The 20,034-nt window shown below is 44.1% G+C and overlaps 1 protein-coding gene across 5 annotated transcripts in view; it reads right to left on the bottom strand.

Annotated features, from left to right (window-relative positions):
* Positions 1 to 20,034, bottom strand: part of negr1 (neuronal growth regulator 1) — a 217,819-nt gene that overhangs the window by 88,796 nt on the left and 108,989 nt on the right. For all 5 annotated transcript variants that reach the window (XM_080770965.1, XM_080770967.1, XM_080770964.1 and 2 more), the window contains exon 3: positions 7,578 to 7,703. In XM_080770965.1, the coding sequence (XP_080627091.1) occupies positions 7,578 to 7,703 (126 nt within the window). The remainder of the gene's footprint in view (positions 1 to 7,577; positions 7,704 to 20,034) is intronic.

Below are 20,034 nucleotides of genomic sequence, written 5' to 3'. Positions count from 1 at the left end.
AGCTCTAAACTGATTGGGCCACGGCCTGCGTGGCCCAATGGACCCTACGCCCGGTGCTATGGGGCAGTATCTCTTTCGTAAATGTGCTTAGTTACTTTCCACCATAATTGTGAGTGAAATGTGTCTGACTATCGAAAACGTCTTCTAAAATACCCAGCTCTACAGTACCTACCACTCTTACCTGCCATTAAGTACAAAGATGATGTCAGAATGTAACATCTTTATCAGTTCTCAGTGAAAAATAAGAACCCAGAGGTCCTTGGAGAACACACAACAGAAACCGTGTTGTGTTTTGCCAAAGAGCTGCCAGATGCCAGTGTACCATGGCAGGCACTACTCAACTCAGACATGTACAGTAAGGAACGGTGACACATGTACATTCAAATGTAAAAATATTCATCATACAGCGCCACGACACGACTGACTTGCTTTGCAGACGCATTGCTTATACATTTTTAGCTGTTTCTATATTGACTTCTTGCCCACTGAGGCAAAGCTGAACGTCGAATATGGTTTCCAGTATACGCTCACGTATTTGGAGAGATTTGTTGATGTTGTTGTTGTTGTATTAGCCCATTTTGGGCGGGAACCCCTTTTGGTGTTAGCATTATGCTATGCTTTAGCTATTGAAAAATAGCAGATCTACAAGCTCATAGCGCGCCACCGAGTGGCGCGCTACGAGCTTGTAGGTCTGCTATTTTTGAAAGATCGGAGAACCACTGACATAGAAACATAGCTTTTTCAGAAAACTGTCAGGATGTAGAAGACATTTTTATAATCTGATCAAAATGGGTTAGTGGAGGCTGTCGGGCATGATGCCGTCTTGTTTCCTCGGGCGTGTTGTTGAGTGAGGACATTTCAAATGTACCTTAATCCATTCTGAACGGGAACCCATCTTGGTGTTCGCATCATGTTATGCTTTAGCTATTGAAAAATAGCAGATCTACAAGCTCATAGCGCGCCACCGAGTGGCGCGCTACGAGCTTGTAGGTCTGCTATTAGGTCTGCTATTTTTGAAAAATCGAAGAACGACTGACATTTTTAGAATCTGATCTCAGGTCAGAATGGGTTTAATCAGACCAGTGTGTGTCCAGTGGAAACCTTGTATGAATCTGATCTCAGGTCAGAATGGGTTAAATGGAAAGCTAAATCAAAACACTAATGTAGTCCAGCGCCACGCCATGCAAACAGACGGCGAAGAGAGAAATGTGTCCCAACCACCATGCCCTATCAGTGAAACAATCAAATATGTATTCCAGGATTCTAGTCTGCCTTTTTCAAAGGTCACACTTCCTCCACCATCCTGTGGATTCAAATCTCAATGGGAAAAAAAAGCTTATCAAAGCCATTTTGCTCAGCCAGCCAATTGGCCAGCCAACCAGACAGCACTGGAGCAGTCTGTGTTAAAGGCTATTTCACACTTCCACCAAAATGACCTATGGGGTGAAACTTTACTACAGAACCAGAGAACCGATCTGAATGCATACATTACGTAGTAGTGAGATATACTACCGTACATAATAATATTGTATAGTGAATGTACTGTATATATTGCATATAAATGATCTCAGTCGCTGCCAAAGTTTATCCAACCAAGGGCAGGGTTATCACCCGCTGCCAGCAGGGGAATGCCACCCACACACAGGCGATACACTTTGACTGTACATCTACATGTATTATTTATTTTATTCCATGTATTATTCCATACATTTCTTCTTCACTTATGTTCAGTTCCTGTACTGTATATGTGCTTAACTACAGAACAACAAGATGATTTTTGATGAATTGAACATGGTGGACCCTCTTGTAAACAAGTGTAATGCTTAATTGGGTCGTCCACTCACAGTTAACAGTCTTTGTATTGAGTTTGTGCTTGAAATGTACTGTAATTCTGCAAACTGTTAATAAATATTTCAATCAATCAAGAGAGCTCCTGATTTCCCCAGAAATGCAGTGTATAATGTGTTCTTATAATGTGAGCCATTAATAACGAAATAGCGTGTTTTAAGTATTGTGCCAACCGACTGAGAGAGTTTTGGGGAGTAAAGCCAGACAGTAGATAGAGGAGGATGTAATAATGGTGATGAATTATTTCCATCACTCACATGTATAACGGTTCCCTTCGAGGCATGAGAGATCATTTACTGAACAAACACACACACACACACACACACACACACACACACACACACACACACACACACACACACACACACACACACACACACACACACACACACACACACACACACACACACACACACACACACACACACACACACACACACACACACACACACACACACACACACACACACACACACAGTGAGCCTCATATGACTTCCAAGCCTTGCGTTTGCTTGTCAGAGAGTTCAGTCTTAGACTCTTTTACACATATTGGCACAGAAAAGCAACAGAGTTAAGATGTTATATTGGTTATTATTCAGATCTTAAGGTAGCCCGTGGTTCACATCTCTGAATCCATGTGCTATGATCATGATGATGATTGAACCTGCTGCTTTTCACCCTTCTGCATAACAGACAATGAGGCTATGCTCTAGCTGTAGCGACTATACGGTAGTTTTAGATAATATATATTAGGGCGTGTTCCTTTTTTATGTTCTGTAACATGTAAATGTGCCTTGGTTTCAAATAAAATACACTTTCAAATGTTTTTGAAGCTTGCTCGTAACATTGTTGGCTTAATACTTTTGATGCACTGTTGTTGTATTGCTATATATGCCTATCCGTTGGCCAGGACCAGGTACAGTGACTTATCACCTTCAAAATGGCGCCCACCCCCCCAAATTTGCATACCAAAGGTGCGAGGTTTGCATGCCCTATTGCCAAAGCGCCAGCGCTCGCCCTCAGAGCGCCCTATACTGCAGCAGTTGGAGGTTAAATTCCTTTGCTCAAGGGCCTCTCTCTCTCTCTCTACATGGCAGATGTTGTTGGGTGTGAGGACAATTTGTGCTGTTCACTTTGCTCTCTCAGTCTCTTTTAACCACTCTGCCCGGGGATTTGAACTGAGGCCATTCCAGTCGCAAGCAGCACGCCACTGTATGTATACTGTATGTACAAGCACTGTGCTCTCTAGGAGGTGACTTCACCTTTGAGCCAAAACTCAAACTCCACTGTGAAGTGACCATAAAGGCCAGGTGTCTATATCCCATTATGTACGGGAACCCCTTTTGGTGTTTTAACTAAAGCATTTATGTTATACTTTAGCTATTGAAAAATAGCAGATCTACAAACTCATAGCGCGCCACTCGTGAAAATGCGGCACAAATCTTGAATATATATTCTTTCAGAAGACTTTTTATTTTTATTTCAACGTCAGGCATAAATGGGCTCTTTTTACACAGTCAATCTGTTGTACTGTATATATACTGTATGCAGCAGTGCCGTTTCCCTCAGCAGGGAAGTGGAGTTCTACTGGAGGCAGACACAGAGACACGGGCACTGTTTTCTCCACTCGGCACCTGTCAGCAGCAGCGATGCACCGCCTGTTATAAACGCTGTCAACAACATCTAGCCTATCTTGTTCTTCACCAACACCCCCAAAAAAACCCACTTTATTTAAGCAAGTATTAAGCCAAATTATTCCCCCTCAATAAAGCCATCCACGCATGGAGTTTATTACTAGCTGGCAGCTTGGCGTTTGGCAGGGAGGAGGAGGAGGAGGAGAGCAAGGAGAAAAAGAAACAGCAAACACAAAGCAGTTGGAGCGGAATAGGAACTTGACAGTCAAGTCAGTGCAATTTATCATTCTGTCAAACTTCACTGACTGCTGCTGCAGAACTATCTATACAGTGTACACACAGCCCCCCCCCCCCCCCCCCCCCACACACACACACACACACACACACACACACACACACACACACACACACACACACACACACACACACACACACACACACACACACACACAATGGTTGAGGATTGCTGAGGAGAGAGGTGGGCCAGAGCATAGAAATCTGCCAAGTGAGCATGTTTGTAATTTCAGAGCCATTTCAGCCCCTTGGCCTCGTGTCAGCCTGAAGCACATGCAAAAACATCCAGGGTTTCATATCCGTTGATTTATCATTGTTGTTTTGTCATATCACTCAAGTCTATATTAGCATATGAATTCTGCCCAATTTCATCTTGACAACGTCCCACCAATGACATCAAAATGTTCTCAGAAGATGTTGTTGTCAAGTTTGTGGACAGTAACTAAGTACGGTATGTTCACTTGAGTAAAATGTTTATGGTTTCCACTTCTCTGCTTTTCAAATATAAATATTGTACTTTTTACTGATGGGACCCAAACTTACAGAAATATATTATTAGGCTAATTAATTAACCTCTATTTCTATTTTCACTATTTCGATACATTTTCAGTGCATTGATATTAACCCATTTTGACTTGAGATCAGATTCTAAAAATGTCTTGTCTGTCACATCCTGACAGTTTTCTGAAAAAGCTATGTTTCTATGTCAGTTCTTTGATTTTTTTGTAGCAGACCTACAAGCTCGTAGCGCGCCACTCGGTGGCGCGCTATGAGCTTGTAGATCTGCTGTTTTTCAATAGCTAAAGCATAACACAATGCTAACACCAAAAGGGGTTAAAAAGTAGGAGTAGTAATGGAGTGTAATTTTTACTCTTGAATTCCGTAGTAGACTTTGTCCACCTCGTTTGTTGTTGATTGACCCGCCTGGTTTCATGCAGCTGTCCATGCTGAACGCTGTAGAGTAGAAACCCAGCATGTTGAGACAACACAAAGATCGATAGTCTAATAACAGTGAGGCGTTGTTGTTTGGTCCCATAGCCGACAGGGGATGTTCACCCTGTTAACTTTCTGATCCGTCACTGTGCTGGAGGATGCTAAACGCACAGCGTAGTCTTGGTAGTGGTGCTTCCAGCTCACGGCAGAAACATCTACAGAGTTCAGTCTTAAAAAGACAAAAGAGTGGCCGCCACACACCGATAGCCAAAGTGACCATTATTTATTTGGATGCAGAGTGGAATAGAAACCAACGTTTTGGCAGGTACAAATGCCTTCTTCAGGGTATACTTCAGGGTATACCCTGAAGGTACAACTGCCTTCTTCAGGGTATACTTCAGGGTATACCCTGAAGGTACAACTGCCTTCTTCAGGGTATACTTCAGGGTATACCCTGAAGGTACAACTGCCTTCTTCAGGGTATACTTCAGGGTATACCCTGAAGGTACAACTGCCTTCTTCAGGGTATACTTCAGGGAATACCCTGAAGGTACAACTGCCTTCTTCAGGGTATACTTCAGGGAATACCCTGAAGGTACAACTGCCTTCTTCAGGGTATACTTCAGGGTATACCCTGAAGGTACAACTGCCTTCTTCAGGGTATCTGAAGAAGGCAGTTGTACCTATCAGTGTGTGCAGCCACTCTTTTGTCTTTTTAAGCTTCTGATCTGTGCCATCATGCACATACTGTAGCAGCGTGAGCTGTCGTTGGTCTATGTCTGTGTAAAAAAAAAAAGATAAAGCATAGTGCTTCTCCATCAAACAGTTCTCCTGGCCGCCCGGAGTATTTCACCGCAATGTCAGACATCAGAAAAAGAGAATCAAAGGCAGCAGTTTCACTTTCAAAACCACTTCACTTGAGGCTGGAGTCAAAGTGCTGCCACATCTCAGCAAGCATGGAGTAAAGAGTAAATCCTTCTGCAATGTTCACACATTGGCATGAATGACACACTCTGAGCGCCTGCACAGCACGCCTTCAACGCTGGCATGTCCCTCTGCTCGTCTCTGCAGAGTGAACGGGGTCTCCTGCCATACCACCATGCGATTAGCCTATTACCACATTCTGAGTACCTGTACCTGGTCCTTTGGATAAATCACCATTACCATCAGCATGACTGAGTCGCACGATTCATGCCAAATGGCCCCTTTCTGATGTGCTGTAGAGACAGGACTCTGTGATTACGTTTAGAGTCTCCGGCTCCGTTTCATTTTGACCATCATATCATTTACCTTTTCCCTGATGGCGTGCTTCAAAGTGTGGACACTTCAAAAGTGGAATGAGTGACTGCCACTCGGAGGCCGAGAACGGCTCTTTTGATCATCTGCGGGGGAAAACTCGGCACACCCACCCACCCACCCACCCACCCACCCACCCACCCAACACAATCAGCAGAGAGCGCGCACGCCAGCGAGGAGGTTTTGACAGCCATGAGATGAACGCAGTCATCCTCAGAGCTATCAGATAAACGCAGCATGCCTTAATCCATTAATATGAAAATGAGGGAGGAGGGGAAGTCGGGCTTTTCCATAACAGCTAAACGCCTCCGAATGAAGTTTTCAAAGGGAGGTTTAGCATTCAAAGCATTTAATGGTCTGATGGCCTGTGTGCGTGTGTGTGTGTGTGTGTGTGTGTGTGTGTGTGTGTGTGTGTGTGTGTGTGTGCGTGCGTGCGTGCACGTTCAATAAACTGTTAAACTTAAGTAGAGGTGTGGTCTCTTACTAGTGAAACAGTCCTATTTTGTACTCTATTGGGCTATTTCCAAAAACGAGTAGCTTAAAGAAAAGTGAAAATAACAAAGCATAACAAAGTGAAACAGATTACGCCTCGGGGTGCTAAATGCCACGTCTTAAATAGAACATCCTGTATCCAACATCTGCGGTTAAAACAGCGCCTGGATGCACCTGGGCAACACAAATATAGCTGCTTTACTGAGCAAGAAAGAAATGCAGCAATAGCTGAGATTTTGTTAATTCTAGCCCGGAGGTATAGAGGTGTTTCCTGTTCTACTCCATATGTCTCCTTTACTTCATTATCGTTTCATTATTCATCCTCTCCTGTCCACTTCCCTGCTTTCTTTTTTCTTTTTATATTTTTCATCCCACGATTTTGTAACCCATTTTTCACCCCTGTGTCAATTATCTAATGTGATCCTGGGCTCTACACACCCTCCGCCAACCTAGTCCCCATATATGGGGGACAAGGGGAGAGCAACGGACTTGAACTCATGCTTCCTTCATGCCTGAGTGTCCAAGTTGCTCCTTTAGACCTGACATCCATCCATGTTCTATCAATCGATCGATCTATGAATCGATCAGTTGTGTTGTGATTTCGTTGTGTGTAGTACCTACAGTACACACAACCTACACACAACTATCAGGTTTAACCCATTTAGACCCGAGGACGATTCTACAAATGCCTCCTAAATCCTGACAGTTTTCTGAAAAACCCTATGTTTCTATGTCAGTGGTTCTCACAGGGTTAAAACCATATGTTTCTATGTCAGTGGTTCTCAAAAGGACCGCCCGGTATGTAATCGGCCACCGACCCCCATCTGAAAACATGTTGTTCCAGGGAACTTCCAGAAGCAAAGATTTGAATTGAAAATGTTTGTTCTGAAAGAATATATTCAAAGGTTTACGCCACATTTTCACGATTTTTCAAAAATAGCAGATCTACAAAGCTATGAGCTTTGTAGATCTGCTATTTTTCAATAGCTAAAGTATATCATAATGCTTAAAACACCAAATGGGGTATACCTCTTTCCATCCTTCCATGCATTCTCCTCCTCCTGTTGGAGGTGAACTCACCTAATGGGGTTATGTGTCTCCAGGAGATGCTGGGCTCAGGTTTCCCGCTGGCCGTGCAGATGAGCGACACGTTGCTCCCCTCGTTCACCGTGATGTCGGAAGAGATGTCGTAGATTTTGGGGGGAACTGCAATGGAGAGAGAGGGAAGAAGAAATAAACATTGAGATTAGCTTAGTGTTACCCCCGGCTTAATGCATGGGCTTTAGGGGCTGCAGCCCGTCCCGGACCACAAAGCTAGCCCACCCCAAAAAAAGACCGGACTCTTGCCAGTAACAACAACACCCGAACTGTCCTCCGGGCGCTGCTGAAGTAGCGCTAAATCAGTGCCATATTGTGTCTGCATGCAGCAACCCTCACCCCGCAGATGAAGAGAAGATTATCTGGACGCTATAGCGAACACACTGTACTGTACAAAGTATAGTTTAGGTTTGACAGGTCTGAAGAAAAATCAGCTAAATTTGCATGTGCTTAAATTCACATTTAGAATTATTTTCAGATGTCAAGATTTTCTGAGATGATAGAATGGTGATGGATGATGATGGTCATGGAAGGGGAACCTTCTGAAAGCTTCATGGGCAAAGATAATCAACTTCTAAATAATAAAAAAAACGGTCAAAATGACCTCTCAGACCTTCTAGTGTTAAGAGACAGTGTTGAAATTAAGAAAATGCCAGCACTCATTGTATGTCCGTTTCATATGAATTTATTTACCTCTGACGTTGATAACGAACGTGTGTTAACGCTGACGAAGGCCACAGAGGCCGAAACACGTTCAGAGGTAAATAAATTCATATGAAAAGGACATACACTGAGTGCTGCAGGCCTTTTCTTCATTTCAACTTTAACACTATAAGGACAACCTGGTTGTCTGCTTCGGCAGTACTCTCTCATTAAGAGACAGTGTGGCACTGTAATGTAATGTAGGCTTCATAAATCCTAGCTTTAAGCCGAATCTTCATTTGGCTGCAATGAGGACTTTATACAGTACATCCAAACAAGTGAAGAGCTCAAGAGATGAGAATATTCAACAGTCCCTGCTGTTTCTGAGCCCGTAAATCCTCCTGGTGCTCAATGAAGACTATTTTTTGTTTAGACAATTACACACACGTGCGTGTACGCGCATACACACACAGTACACACACACACACACATAAACTACATACACTTGCAAAGCGATTCAGACAGAAAATATGTCTCTCTCACACACACACACACACACACACACACACACACACACACACACACACACACACACACACACAACAATATAACCATTGTAATCTGACAGATTTGTATCTTTTCACAGAGTCTCTGCAGTGACTCAGACTATTTAATGGGCTCTGGATTGTCTGGGGGGTTTTCAAACTGAACCGTTCCAAAGGAAACCCTTGATCCCCTCCCTCTCAACGCCTCCTGAAAAACTGTCAAAAGAGAAGTTGAATCAACAAATTCTCCCGGGCCAGTGCCTCTTTAGGCGCGTCACCCTGCATGGAGGAGTCAGATATGAACTCTATATGTTGGGATTTTAAACTCTCTCCAATTGGTCCCACTCTTCCTCACTTCCAATATAAACCAACAATCAGTGGTGGAGAAAGTAACGTTTGTAACTATACTCCAGTACTCAGAGTATAGATTAGACACCCCTGATTGGATGAAGGCTGGACCACCTGACCTAGCCAAAAATGAAACCTAAGGGTTTTTTTGACCCCCAGGGGGTTAACTGGGGACAGGGAGGAACTCCTTATGGTCAGCACACTCTATAGTAGGGAGGAGTATCACAACAAAACAAAAAAAATAAGTGATATTTGAATTAAGTGAAATCACTGAATATACCTTTAATATATAAGTTTGCACAGGCAAATTTGTACTTGAGTTATAGAACTGTACTGTATAACGGTATAGAATGTACTACAGTACATGCCTTTGAAAATACTACATTAATAGTACAAATTACTAATTAAAATGACTTTTTGATATCATTGTATATTGCTGTATAAAAATGAGACACTCCGAATAAATATACACTCCAAAATGTAAAAGCAATAGTGAAAATATCAGATCTACACAACCTCACACGGAACGCTTTGTGAGCTTGTAGATCTGTAGATGTACTTCCTAAAAATGTAGTGGAGTCAGAACTACTAGTTTTAGTCTTAAGTATCCAAAAATACAGATACGGTACAAGTACGGTACTGGAGTAAATGTGCAGCACTTTGTTACTGTCCAGGTTACCACGGCCGACCATGTTGCCTAGGAGCTCCATGAATGGGAACATCTTGTCTCTTGTGCCGTCACCTCCTTTCCTCTGATTCAGGCTCAACTCGTTGTCCGTGTGAATGAGAAAGACCCGCCGATCATCTACGCTGAAAATACCACATACCTGAGGCTATTAAAACTCGCCGAGGTCTGCAACCATATCCCATTGTGGGCGGGATAACCCCTTTTGGTGTTTTTGTTCTGCTGTAGCTATTGAAAAATAGCAGATCTACAAGCTCATAGCGCGCCACCGAGCTTACGAGCTTGTAGATCTGCCATTTTTGAAAAATCAAAGAACCACTGACATAGAAACATAGCTTTTTTTTTTAGAAAACAGACATTTTTAGAATCTGATCTCAGGTCAAAACGGGATATGAGAGGTATAGTACAAGAGAAAACGCTGAAAATGAATTATCTATCCATCTATCTGGCATAGTGTCTGCAGACCGGGATGCACCGACCTCTCTCTACTGTACAACCACCGTATTAATGATCACACGCAAATAGCCTTCAGCCAACTGAGGGATGGATGATGCATCATTGGTTGAGCCAAGTGTGACATGACTGTAATGAGTCTGTCTGAATGTCACTCTGGCCACAAATTTGGCTAGGTGGCTCAACTATACGCACACGACTAGTAGTTTGCCTTGTTTAATTATCATATCTGCCAGTATGTGACGTGTGTGTGTGTGTGTGTGTGTGTGTGTGTGTGTGTGTGTGTGTGTGTGTGTGTGTGTGTGTGTGGAGCTAATGTTGCAAACCGCTGGACCAATTAATGTCAAACCCTTCAGCACACGCTTGCTAGTATAGGCCGAGGAAGACAGTAAAGACACTCACCCAAACTTTATCAGATCCGATTTTGTTTTTACCAGACTAGTAATTCTGTCAGAAATGCAGTTACCAGACTAGTAAAGGCCTATTCATAGTCTGGATTTTCGGTGGTGAGGTGACCACCGCTCCGGTGGTGAGGTGACCATCGCTCCGGTGGTGAAATAACGTTGAGCGGTGGTGAGTAAAAACAGAGAGAAGGGCTGGAGCGGTGGCGGTGGTTTGCTCTTCACCGCGGCTCGTGACGTCATGTTGTAGTTCGGTATTTCACCTAACCACCGAAAATCCAGACTATGTATGAGCCTTTATTATGTCAGAAAGGAGGTTACCAGACTGGTAATTCTGTCAGAAAGACACCCATGGCTTCTCAAAGTGAGGGAAGCCTCGCCCCTACCGTGTCTGGCAGATATAGTTGGCGGCTGGTTTCACCCCCGTGCCCAATGCCAGCACAGCTGCATAGGATAGATAGGTGTCGGTGACCAACAATAAACTCAACTTCCTCACAGTGTCAATAAAGAAACGTTTGAAAACCATTGCAGTCCTTTGTGGTGTCGCTGCCCGTAATAAGGCCCGTATCAAGGTAATTTTTACAAAACAATGCCATATATGCGACATCCAAAACCAAATATGAATCGAGTATTCCAAAAACAATTCTGCCACAATATAAAACATTAATTTATGATAATGTATTTCATTGAAATGCTATTTCCCCCCTGCAGATTCCTTGAGTCCTGACAGCTGTATATGGCCAACCATGGGAAGGCCACCTGGCTCTACCCCTTCTAGTTAAATCCGTTTATCACTGCTATTATTTAGCTTGTGGTAAATCTCAGAGGTTCTGGACTATCAGCCACCATGATCTGTGTTGAAGTAAACAAACAAACACACAATGCAATGATATAAGAGTCTGAGAAAACACCACGGCTGATTCCTTTTCTCTTTTCTTCTTCCGTTTCCTGCGACTTCAGTGGGTGTCATTTTTTTAATCAACAGATCTGGATCTAAATGAGATAAAAGTGTGGGGGGACCTTTTGGCGCGAGAGGTCCAGAGGTGGTGTTGAATCTAGGTTATTGCCCGTCGGGGTCCTGTGTTTACTTGCTGTAGGACCCCACTGTTGACACATCTCCTTAGTGTCTGATAGTGCCAAATTGAAAAAGGGCCGGTGTAGATCCTATCTGCTGTTGGTGAGAGCAGAGAGGGGGTTTTATTTTATCAGAGGTTTGTCTTGGAGGAGCCCCTCTCCGCCGGTCGGCCCCGGGGCAATATCTAGTTTTCAGCTCAGATGCTTTAGTGCATAAAGCACCCAACAGAGGAGCACACGTACGCAGCCAACAGAGGAGCACACGTACGCAGCCAACAGAGGAGGACACGTACGCAGCCAACAGAGGAGGACACGTACGCAGCCAACAGAGGAGGACACGTACGCAGCCAACAGAGGAGCACACGTACGCAGCCAAGTGAGGGATCCAAGCAGAACAAAGTTTACGGATAATTGTTCAACCATTAAAAAGGAGAAACTGTGAAAACTTTTTGACAGCCGTGGTGGGACGGAGCTGTCCGTCTGAGGACAAGTGAGCTGTTAATTTATTCCTGAGACTCCGTGAGCCTTACCATTTTATCCTGACCTCACAAACCAATTAAGCGGGACTTCTATGCTGGTATCACGAAGGTGTGTCTGTGTGGTGTGATCTCAACTGTGACCACTTAAGATATGAAACGAGTCCGTGCCCAGCCTGTCATACAACGAACGAAAGTGCATGCTAACTAACAAGTTTATATGGAAAGGGACGACCGGTTGCTAGGCGACAGCGATGATATTTTGCAAGCTAAGTCGCAGAGGGACCGCGGCTAGCATCACGGTCTGATGATGATAGAGAGTCCAGGGGACCACTTGGAACAGCAGTTGACCTCCATTTGGATTTCCATATTCATTCATATCAAGCCACCGTGCACTCCAAGGCCTGGCCCTAAAGTCTGTGTGTGTGTGCACACACGCGTGCGTACGTGCGTGCGTGTTTGTGTGCGTGTGCTTGTCCAGTGCCGAGGCCTCTGAAGCTTAGCTTTCCTCTCGGCCATATGAAACAGCTTACACACTATAAACAGTGTTAAGAGGTCGACAACAACACAGCACAAGGTGCACACTTTTTGCCTTCTGCTAGGGGAAAAAAATGACAGGGGAAAAAAGAAATGTAATCTCTTACCCTGAGGTACAGTAGTAGCTCTATCACCATCTGCTGCCACTACTCAGAAGTGCTTAACGGATACACCATCCTTTGCAAATGCTCTGAACCTTGAAACAGCTACATTAAACTAGCTATTCTCCTACATTCTTATCTCCATATGCCGTACAATATGCGTCTCCCTTTCTAAGCTTTCAAAAACAACAGGGATGCCCTTTTGGGCGATGGAACGTCACCACACAACGGTATACAACCTCGTTTCTTCTTTCTCTGCGTGCTAATTCAGTGATTGTCATGTTTTCCCGCATTCCTCTGTAATTTCCGCCGCTTCAGCCTAGCGGGAGGCCGCTGTGGGAGGGGGGGTGGGGGGGTGAGAGGGGGGGGGTCTGATCCCGCCATCGTCTTCTCCCTCTCGGCGGACACCACCGTGTGAATAACCCATTCTGACCCGAGATCAGATTCTAAACATGTCTTCTACATCCTGACAGTTTTCCATTCTGACCTGAGATCAGATTCTAAAAATGTCTATGTCTATGTCAGTCGCTCTTCGATTTTTCAAAAAATAGCAGACCTACAAGCTCATAGCGCGCCACTCGGTGGCGCGCTATGAGCTTGTAGATCTGCTATTTTTCCAATAGCTAAAGCATGACATAATGCTAACACCAAAAAAGGGGTTCCCGCCGAAAATGGGATAAATGCGCTTCTAATGACGCCACCTCGAATTAACGGAAATGCTTACAGCTGCAGTATTGAAATGCAGAGCTGGGGGTTGTGTGTGTGTGTGTGGGGGGGGGGGGGGGTTGTGGGGGGGGGGGGCTGTTCTCGCTCCTGCAAAGTGGAGTCGTAGACGACGTATAGAGCTGAGTGGCTTCTATGAATTCTTGACAGGCTTCTCCAGGGCTGACTGCTGCCACCATTTGCAGGACCCCATTATACCGGCTGCACCTACCGCCAGCCAGCATTCCAATTACGGCACGGAGGGGAGAGAAGCAAAGGGACCTCCCTGTTCTATAACGCAACTAAGGCACTAGGGAGAGGAGGGTGGGGGGGGGGGGGGGGGGCTTATGAGGAGTAATAAAAATGAGACATAAATAGAAGAAGGAGGGAGAAGAATAAAGAAAGAACAAAGACAGCCAGTTGACGCTGTCGGGTGGAAACCTCTCAATTAATTTACTTCAGGAATATATAAATATATCCAATGAAGATATTAATTATTTATTCACAAGTTCTTGTTAATCGTTTTCATTGGTTCAATATTTATAAAAACACAGACACACTTAACCACTTTCACTTCCAAAATATTTCTCACTTGGTTGTAGATCGGCTATTTTTGTGACCCTCTTGTATGACAAAGTAGGACATGATATAATATTATGATATAATATAATATTATATTATATAATATAGCAGTAAGACGCCTTGAGGGCGCCTTGCGATAAAGGGCGAGGGCGCGCTGATACTACAGCCCAGTTAGGGCCCAGTAGGGCCAGACGGGGCCTCAGGACAGCCCAGTTAGGGCCCAGTAGGGCCAGACGGGGCCTCAGGACAGCCCACTTAGGGCCCAGTAGGGCCAGACGGGGCCTCAGGACAGCCCAGTTAGGGCCCAGTAGGGCCAGACGGGGCCTCAGAACCAGCCCAGTTAGGGCCCAGTTAGGGCCAGGCCTTCGTTTTCGGGCCTGTTGTTCGAGAACTCCAGTTTTCGCCGGCTGCCGGGCACAGCTGCACTAATACAGCTCTGGGGGCTGCTGGGGAAACTGAGCGACAGCGGCAATTCTGCAAATAGACCCCATGCCATGACCACTGTCCACCAGTCGTTTGGGATCAATAGAAGTAGGAAAAAAGGTTATATGTTATTCTAGTCTGGACTTGTCCTTTATTAAGCTGTTGGGGGGCCGAGTGCAGCAGGCAAGGAGTTATGGGATTGTTCTCTCGTTTACTTTCTGTGCTGGCGTATACAGGCGGAAACTGTGGAAGTGATATTCGTTGTTACTACGGGTGAACCCTGGCTGTTATATTAGAGCTATTTTTGTTATTAAATGGCCAGTTCTTCAGCATGGTCTCCTTCTTTCTTTAATAATAGAAGAAAGGCAGAGGAAGGTGGTTATTATAAAGGTTTCTGCCCAACAGCGATGAAATTCAGATGATTCTATGTTCGTTAACACCCTGCAGCCTTTCCTACTCTCCTCGCTGCATGGCAGGGCACACAGCCAGGATGACCACGTTTACTCTGCAAAAGACATAAGGCCGTTGTTACGAAGCAGATGCTTGGCTATAGTCCTTTTAATCAGCAGTGTGCAGTACATTCAAAATGGGTTTGAATCAGGCTGATCTCAAAGATGTTTAATGCATCTTTACTCAGCAAAAGGATAAATCACTGCCTTGTCCCCGAATGACTGCGTATAATCCCACACCTCCCACCACCCCCTTTCTCCATTACAGGGTTATTAGAGATGACATTGATAAAAGGGGAAATTTGTCAAATTCACCTGCATAAGCCGGACTTAATATACACCTCAGTAATGAGACACTTTGAGCTATTCCTGAAAGGTGTTTTCTCATTCCCTGTCCTCCGCCTCAGGCTGTACTAATGGGAAAAGTGACTTCCGATCCGTTAATTAGGCGGCAGACACGGAAAGTAAACATAAACACTGACGGATTATTATTACTCAGAGGGATTACCTCCGTTTGCGACCTGACAAAGCGGGTGAAGATAATGTGAAGTGCTTCTTAAACATTGTGAAAAGTTCATCCGAGTAGAAAGAGTGTCGTTCTGTAATTGAAAACTTTTTTATACTGCATTGTTTGGAAACTAAAAACTAGACAAAGTGGTGAAAGTGGAAACTACTGTTTTAAGTCTGTCCAATTAAGCCTTTTTTGTCTCATACAGTTATAGGCATGTCAAGAGCCTGTTGTGAAACCATTAGCAGACTGTTATGATACAGTACGGGAAAGAAGGAACAATGAAGTGAAGCAAATTGAAATATAAGGCCGCCTGCTGCACAATGATAAAAGAGTGTGTGTGTGTGTGTGTGTGTGTGTGTGTGTATGTGTGTGTGTGTGTGTGTGTGTGTGTGCGTGCGTCATATTTTACTATCTCTGTGCCGTGGGCACAATAGTAAAAAGTAAAAACATGGATATATAGGTCTAATGCCCCTGAGGAAAAGGGGTAATGTTATGGTTATGGGATCAGACTCTAAAAAATGTCTTCTACATCCCGACAGTTTTATCAGAAGATTCCGGTCTGGTTAGGGTTAAAATGGCATTTCTTCATGAAAAGTTGGCTTTCATCAAAAACAGTAAGACAAAATAAAAGCGCTCGTGCGTGCGCACATACAGTAGAGCATGTATATACCAACCATCTGCGACTGCTGGCCAATAAACTTTGAAAGTTACTGTACCGTAACTTTCAAAGTTGGTACCGTACCAATAGCACCCACCACGTTCAACCTCGTGATATTATGAAACATATCAATTTTTCCAACCAACACAAAACACGAAAGTAAACCTATACCCTAATAATAAAAAAGCAAATAAGCAATAAAACAGGGCTGTTTTCTATCCATTTCTAGGAGGCCAGCAGCAGGGGCAGTGGAGTGATGAGAGCCTGGCATTGGCAGGGCCTAAACACAGAAAGCCTCATCAAGCACTTATTGTATTGCCTGTCTGTCTGTCTGTCTTGGGCATCCCTTTGTTTTAAGAACTCCTCCTGCCTAGAAATGTTTGACAGCTTAACCCATTTTGGGTGGGAACCTCTTTTGGTGTTATGCACTATGTTATGCTTTAGCTATTGAAAAATAGCTAGATCTAAAAGCTCGTAGCGCGCCACCGAGTTGCACGCTACGAGCTTGTATAGGTTAGAATCTGATCTCAGGTCTCAAAATGGGTTAAAAACAGGGATTCTGGGTCACATACTTCAACATGGCAGACAGAAACTAAGTGTCTGTGGACACAAATACATCCCATAGGTCAGGCACATTTAGGTAGGCTAATGCACACTATTCCATAATGGTCATCATTAGATGCGATTCATCTAGAGATTTTCCCTGTTAATGTACTTGAGCCAGAGGGTACTGTACATTTTGAGCAGCGGACCAAAGGAGAGTATCCACTTATTATAATATGTATGTCAACGCTGAGTGCTACATTTCTGGCCTGTGCAGGCTATATGGGAATTTGTTCTGATCCGAAACCGGAATGGATTCTCCTGCCACTACTGTGTGATGATGTGTATCCTTTTCTGCACAGCATCCATCTGTAGTGCCTTGCATCTTTGTCTGCTTGGGTGTGACCTACTTGTTATTTTTACTGCTGTATCTCCTCCTCTAGAGAGTAGAGCAGTAGCTTGCACCTGGCAGGCACACCGTGAAAAGTTGAAATCTGTAGCCGTGGTTTCCGGCTATGAAAGCCAAGAAGTTTGTGTTCCTCAGTCTCCTTGGTTCATCTCCTATGGCCCACTTTTATGCTTTGTGCGACATCCTTAACCCATTTTGAGCTGAGATCAGATAAATAAATGTGTTCTACATCCTGACAGTTTTCTGAAAAAGCTATGTTTCTATGTCAGTCGTATTTCGATTTTTCAAAAATAGCAGACCTACAGTGGCGTAGCGCGCCACTCGGTGGCACGCTATGAGCTTGTAGATCTGCTATTTTTCAAAAGCTAAAGCATAGCATAATGCTAACACCAAAAGGGGTTCCCGCCCAAAATGGATTAATGCGTCTCCCACAATGCTGAGTGCCACAGAAATAACCCTAATATCGGATGTACTGTAACAGTAACGCAGCAGGAAATCCCATAATCATATATTAAAAAAAGGCTTGCCTCCATTCATGTAATTAAAATGCTTCTGGGTGTCTCTGTGGTTCCTGGGCTAAATTATCCTCAGTGTTAATTTAACTCAGGAATCCCCTCAGGGGTCCCTTTTGGGGACCTCAGACCCCACATTGAGAACCATTAGTTCAGATCCCAGGAGATCTAACCTGGGAAGAGAATGAAAAGGTGCAGATTGAGACCCAGGAGATCTAACCTGGGAAGAGAATGAAAAGGTGCAGATTGAGACCCAGGAGATCTAACCTGGGAAGAGAATGAAAAGGTGCAGATTGAGGGCCATCTTGATGAATCAAAGCCTCTTCACTTGCTTCTACCATAGTAGCCCTATTTCTGTACACATTACACACACACACACACACACACACACACACACACACACACACACACACACACACACACACACACACACACACAGTACTTGTTTGTCGTGTCTTGCTATGTTTGATTACCATGTTTAACTTACTACTTGTTTATTATTATTTTAGGTGAGCACCTTATAACCTTACAATACCCGTTTCCTTTCTCAGCTGCACTTATTTTCTTTCCTTTACTTTCCTTCTAAGTGCTACCTTATGTACGGTTTCTATTGTGCAAATATATACAACAAAAACACCATGGACCAGTGCAGGCTTTTAACCCATTTTGACCCGAGATCAGATTATATAAATGTCTTCTACATCCAGACAGTTTTCTGAAAAAGCTATGTTTCTATGTCAGTCGTTCTTCAGTTTTTCAAAAATAGCAGACCTACAAGCTCGTAGCGCACCAGCTTGTAGATCTGCTATTTTTCAATAGCTAGAGCATAACATAATGCTAACACCAAAAGGGGTTCCCGCCCCAAAATGGGTCCCCAGATTTGGGAGGCAGCCCAGACTAGCACTAAGACTAGCACTAAGATTAGCACTAGAAGTTCAGCCTGCAATTAGCCACTAACTTGATGTTAATAATATTCCTGTTGTGACCTAATGGTGCGAGAATAACACACTTCCACAAAATGTCACAGCTGAAACACGTACAGTATGATGAATAATTACCAATGAGGTTAACGACGCATACACCGTGATTATGCAGAAACTTGTTGCCAATTTCATGCACTTCTGAGGAATTCCCAAATTAAGGGAAATCAATTGATGAAAATGAACTCTCGGAAATACCTTGTTGAGAGGCAATTAATCTGGAATGGAGAGAGCGCTGCGCTGGCCATGTAATTCAAAGATAAGCTATCACCCACTTATTGAAATAGCATCTTAATTTAGTCATGTTAATCAGTGTCTTTCAGCTCCAGCATCTTGCTTATGATAAACAAAATTCCATCTCCAGTTTGGAGGGCCACTTGGCGCTTTCATCGTGGACGGCGGCGATCACAGTGCCGTTTCAATTACCCATGATGCATGGGAACAAGGGCTTTAACCCATTTAGGCCTGACGTCGAAATAAATTTAAAAAAGTCTAAATCATGACAATTTTCTGAAAAACCTCATGTTTTCAGTGGTGCTCAATATTTCATGTCAAGGACCCCAAACATTATATGTAATTTGCTGCCGACCCCCATCTGAAAATATATTGTTTCAGGGACCTCCCAGGAGCAAAGATTTGAGTTAAAAAACGTTCGTTCTGAAAAATATATATATTCCAAATTTGTGCCACATTTTCACGATTTTTCAAAAATAGCTAAAGCATGACATAATGCTAACAGCCCAACACCAAAAGGGGTTCCCGCCCAAAGTGGGTTAATAGGCGGAGCCAAAGCACAAAGGGATTATTTAAAACGCGTGAAGATGCAAAGGGCAACAGCGAGACTTTCCAAAGGTCGCGCTGGTTTTCCCCCACTTCCAAATACCAGAGCACGCATGAACAAACGCCATTAATGTCACGCCCAAGTTATGCTACATTGTGCGGCGGTGTCGCGTGCCGAAAGGGTAGCCGCGGATATAAAAAAAAACTCACAACGTGGTCGTGAGCTTTTGTTCAGCTTAATGTAGATGGCTGTGTCATGTGTAAATCATGCATATATGCGAGTCTTTGCATCTGCGTGTTGCTGGGGGTGGGGGGGGGGGGGCTGTATGACTGTACTGTAAGGTTATGACTGCGTGGGATGAGTGAGTCTACAGTATACTCTATAGCATGTGTCTGTCTGTGCACGGCGGTAGAAACCGATGATCTGACGTGGGCACAGACACAAAGCCGTCTGTCATCCGTCACCAAGCCTTGACGTACTGTAGTGCTTAAAGGTCAAAGTTCAGACTACAGATGTTCCCGGTTGGTGATTAATGGGGGAGGAGAGTGTCTCGGACAGCCACCGTGACACAAAGTACTGCCCGTTACAGACGCTCCACTCCACGGGTGTCTGGATGTGATCTTTGCC

The sequence above is a fragment of the Protomyctophum bolini genome (genome assembly GCF_963924005.1).
Source record: "Protomyctophum bolini genome assembly, chromosome: 8".
NCBI classification, from domain to species: domain Eukaryota; kingdom Metazoa; phylum Chordata; class Actinopteri; order Myctophiformes; family Myctophidae; genus Protomyctophum; species Protomyctophum bolini.
This window is presented reverse-complemented; position numbering and strand designations above follow the sequence as displayed.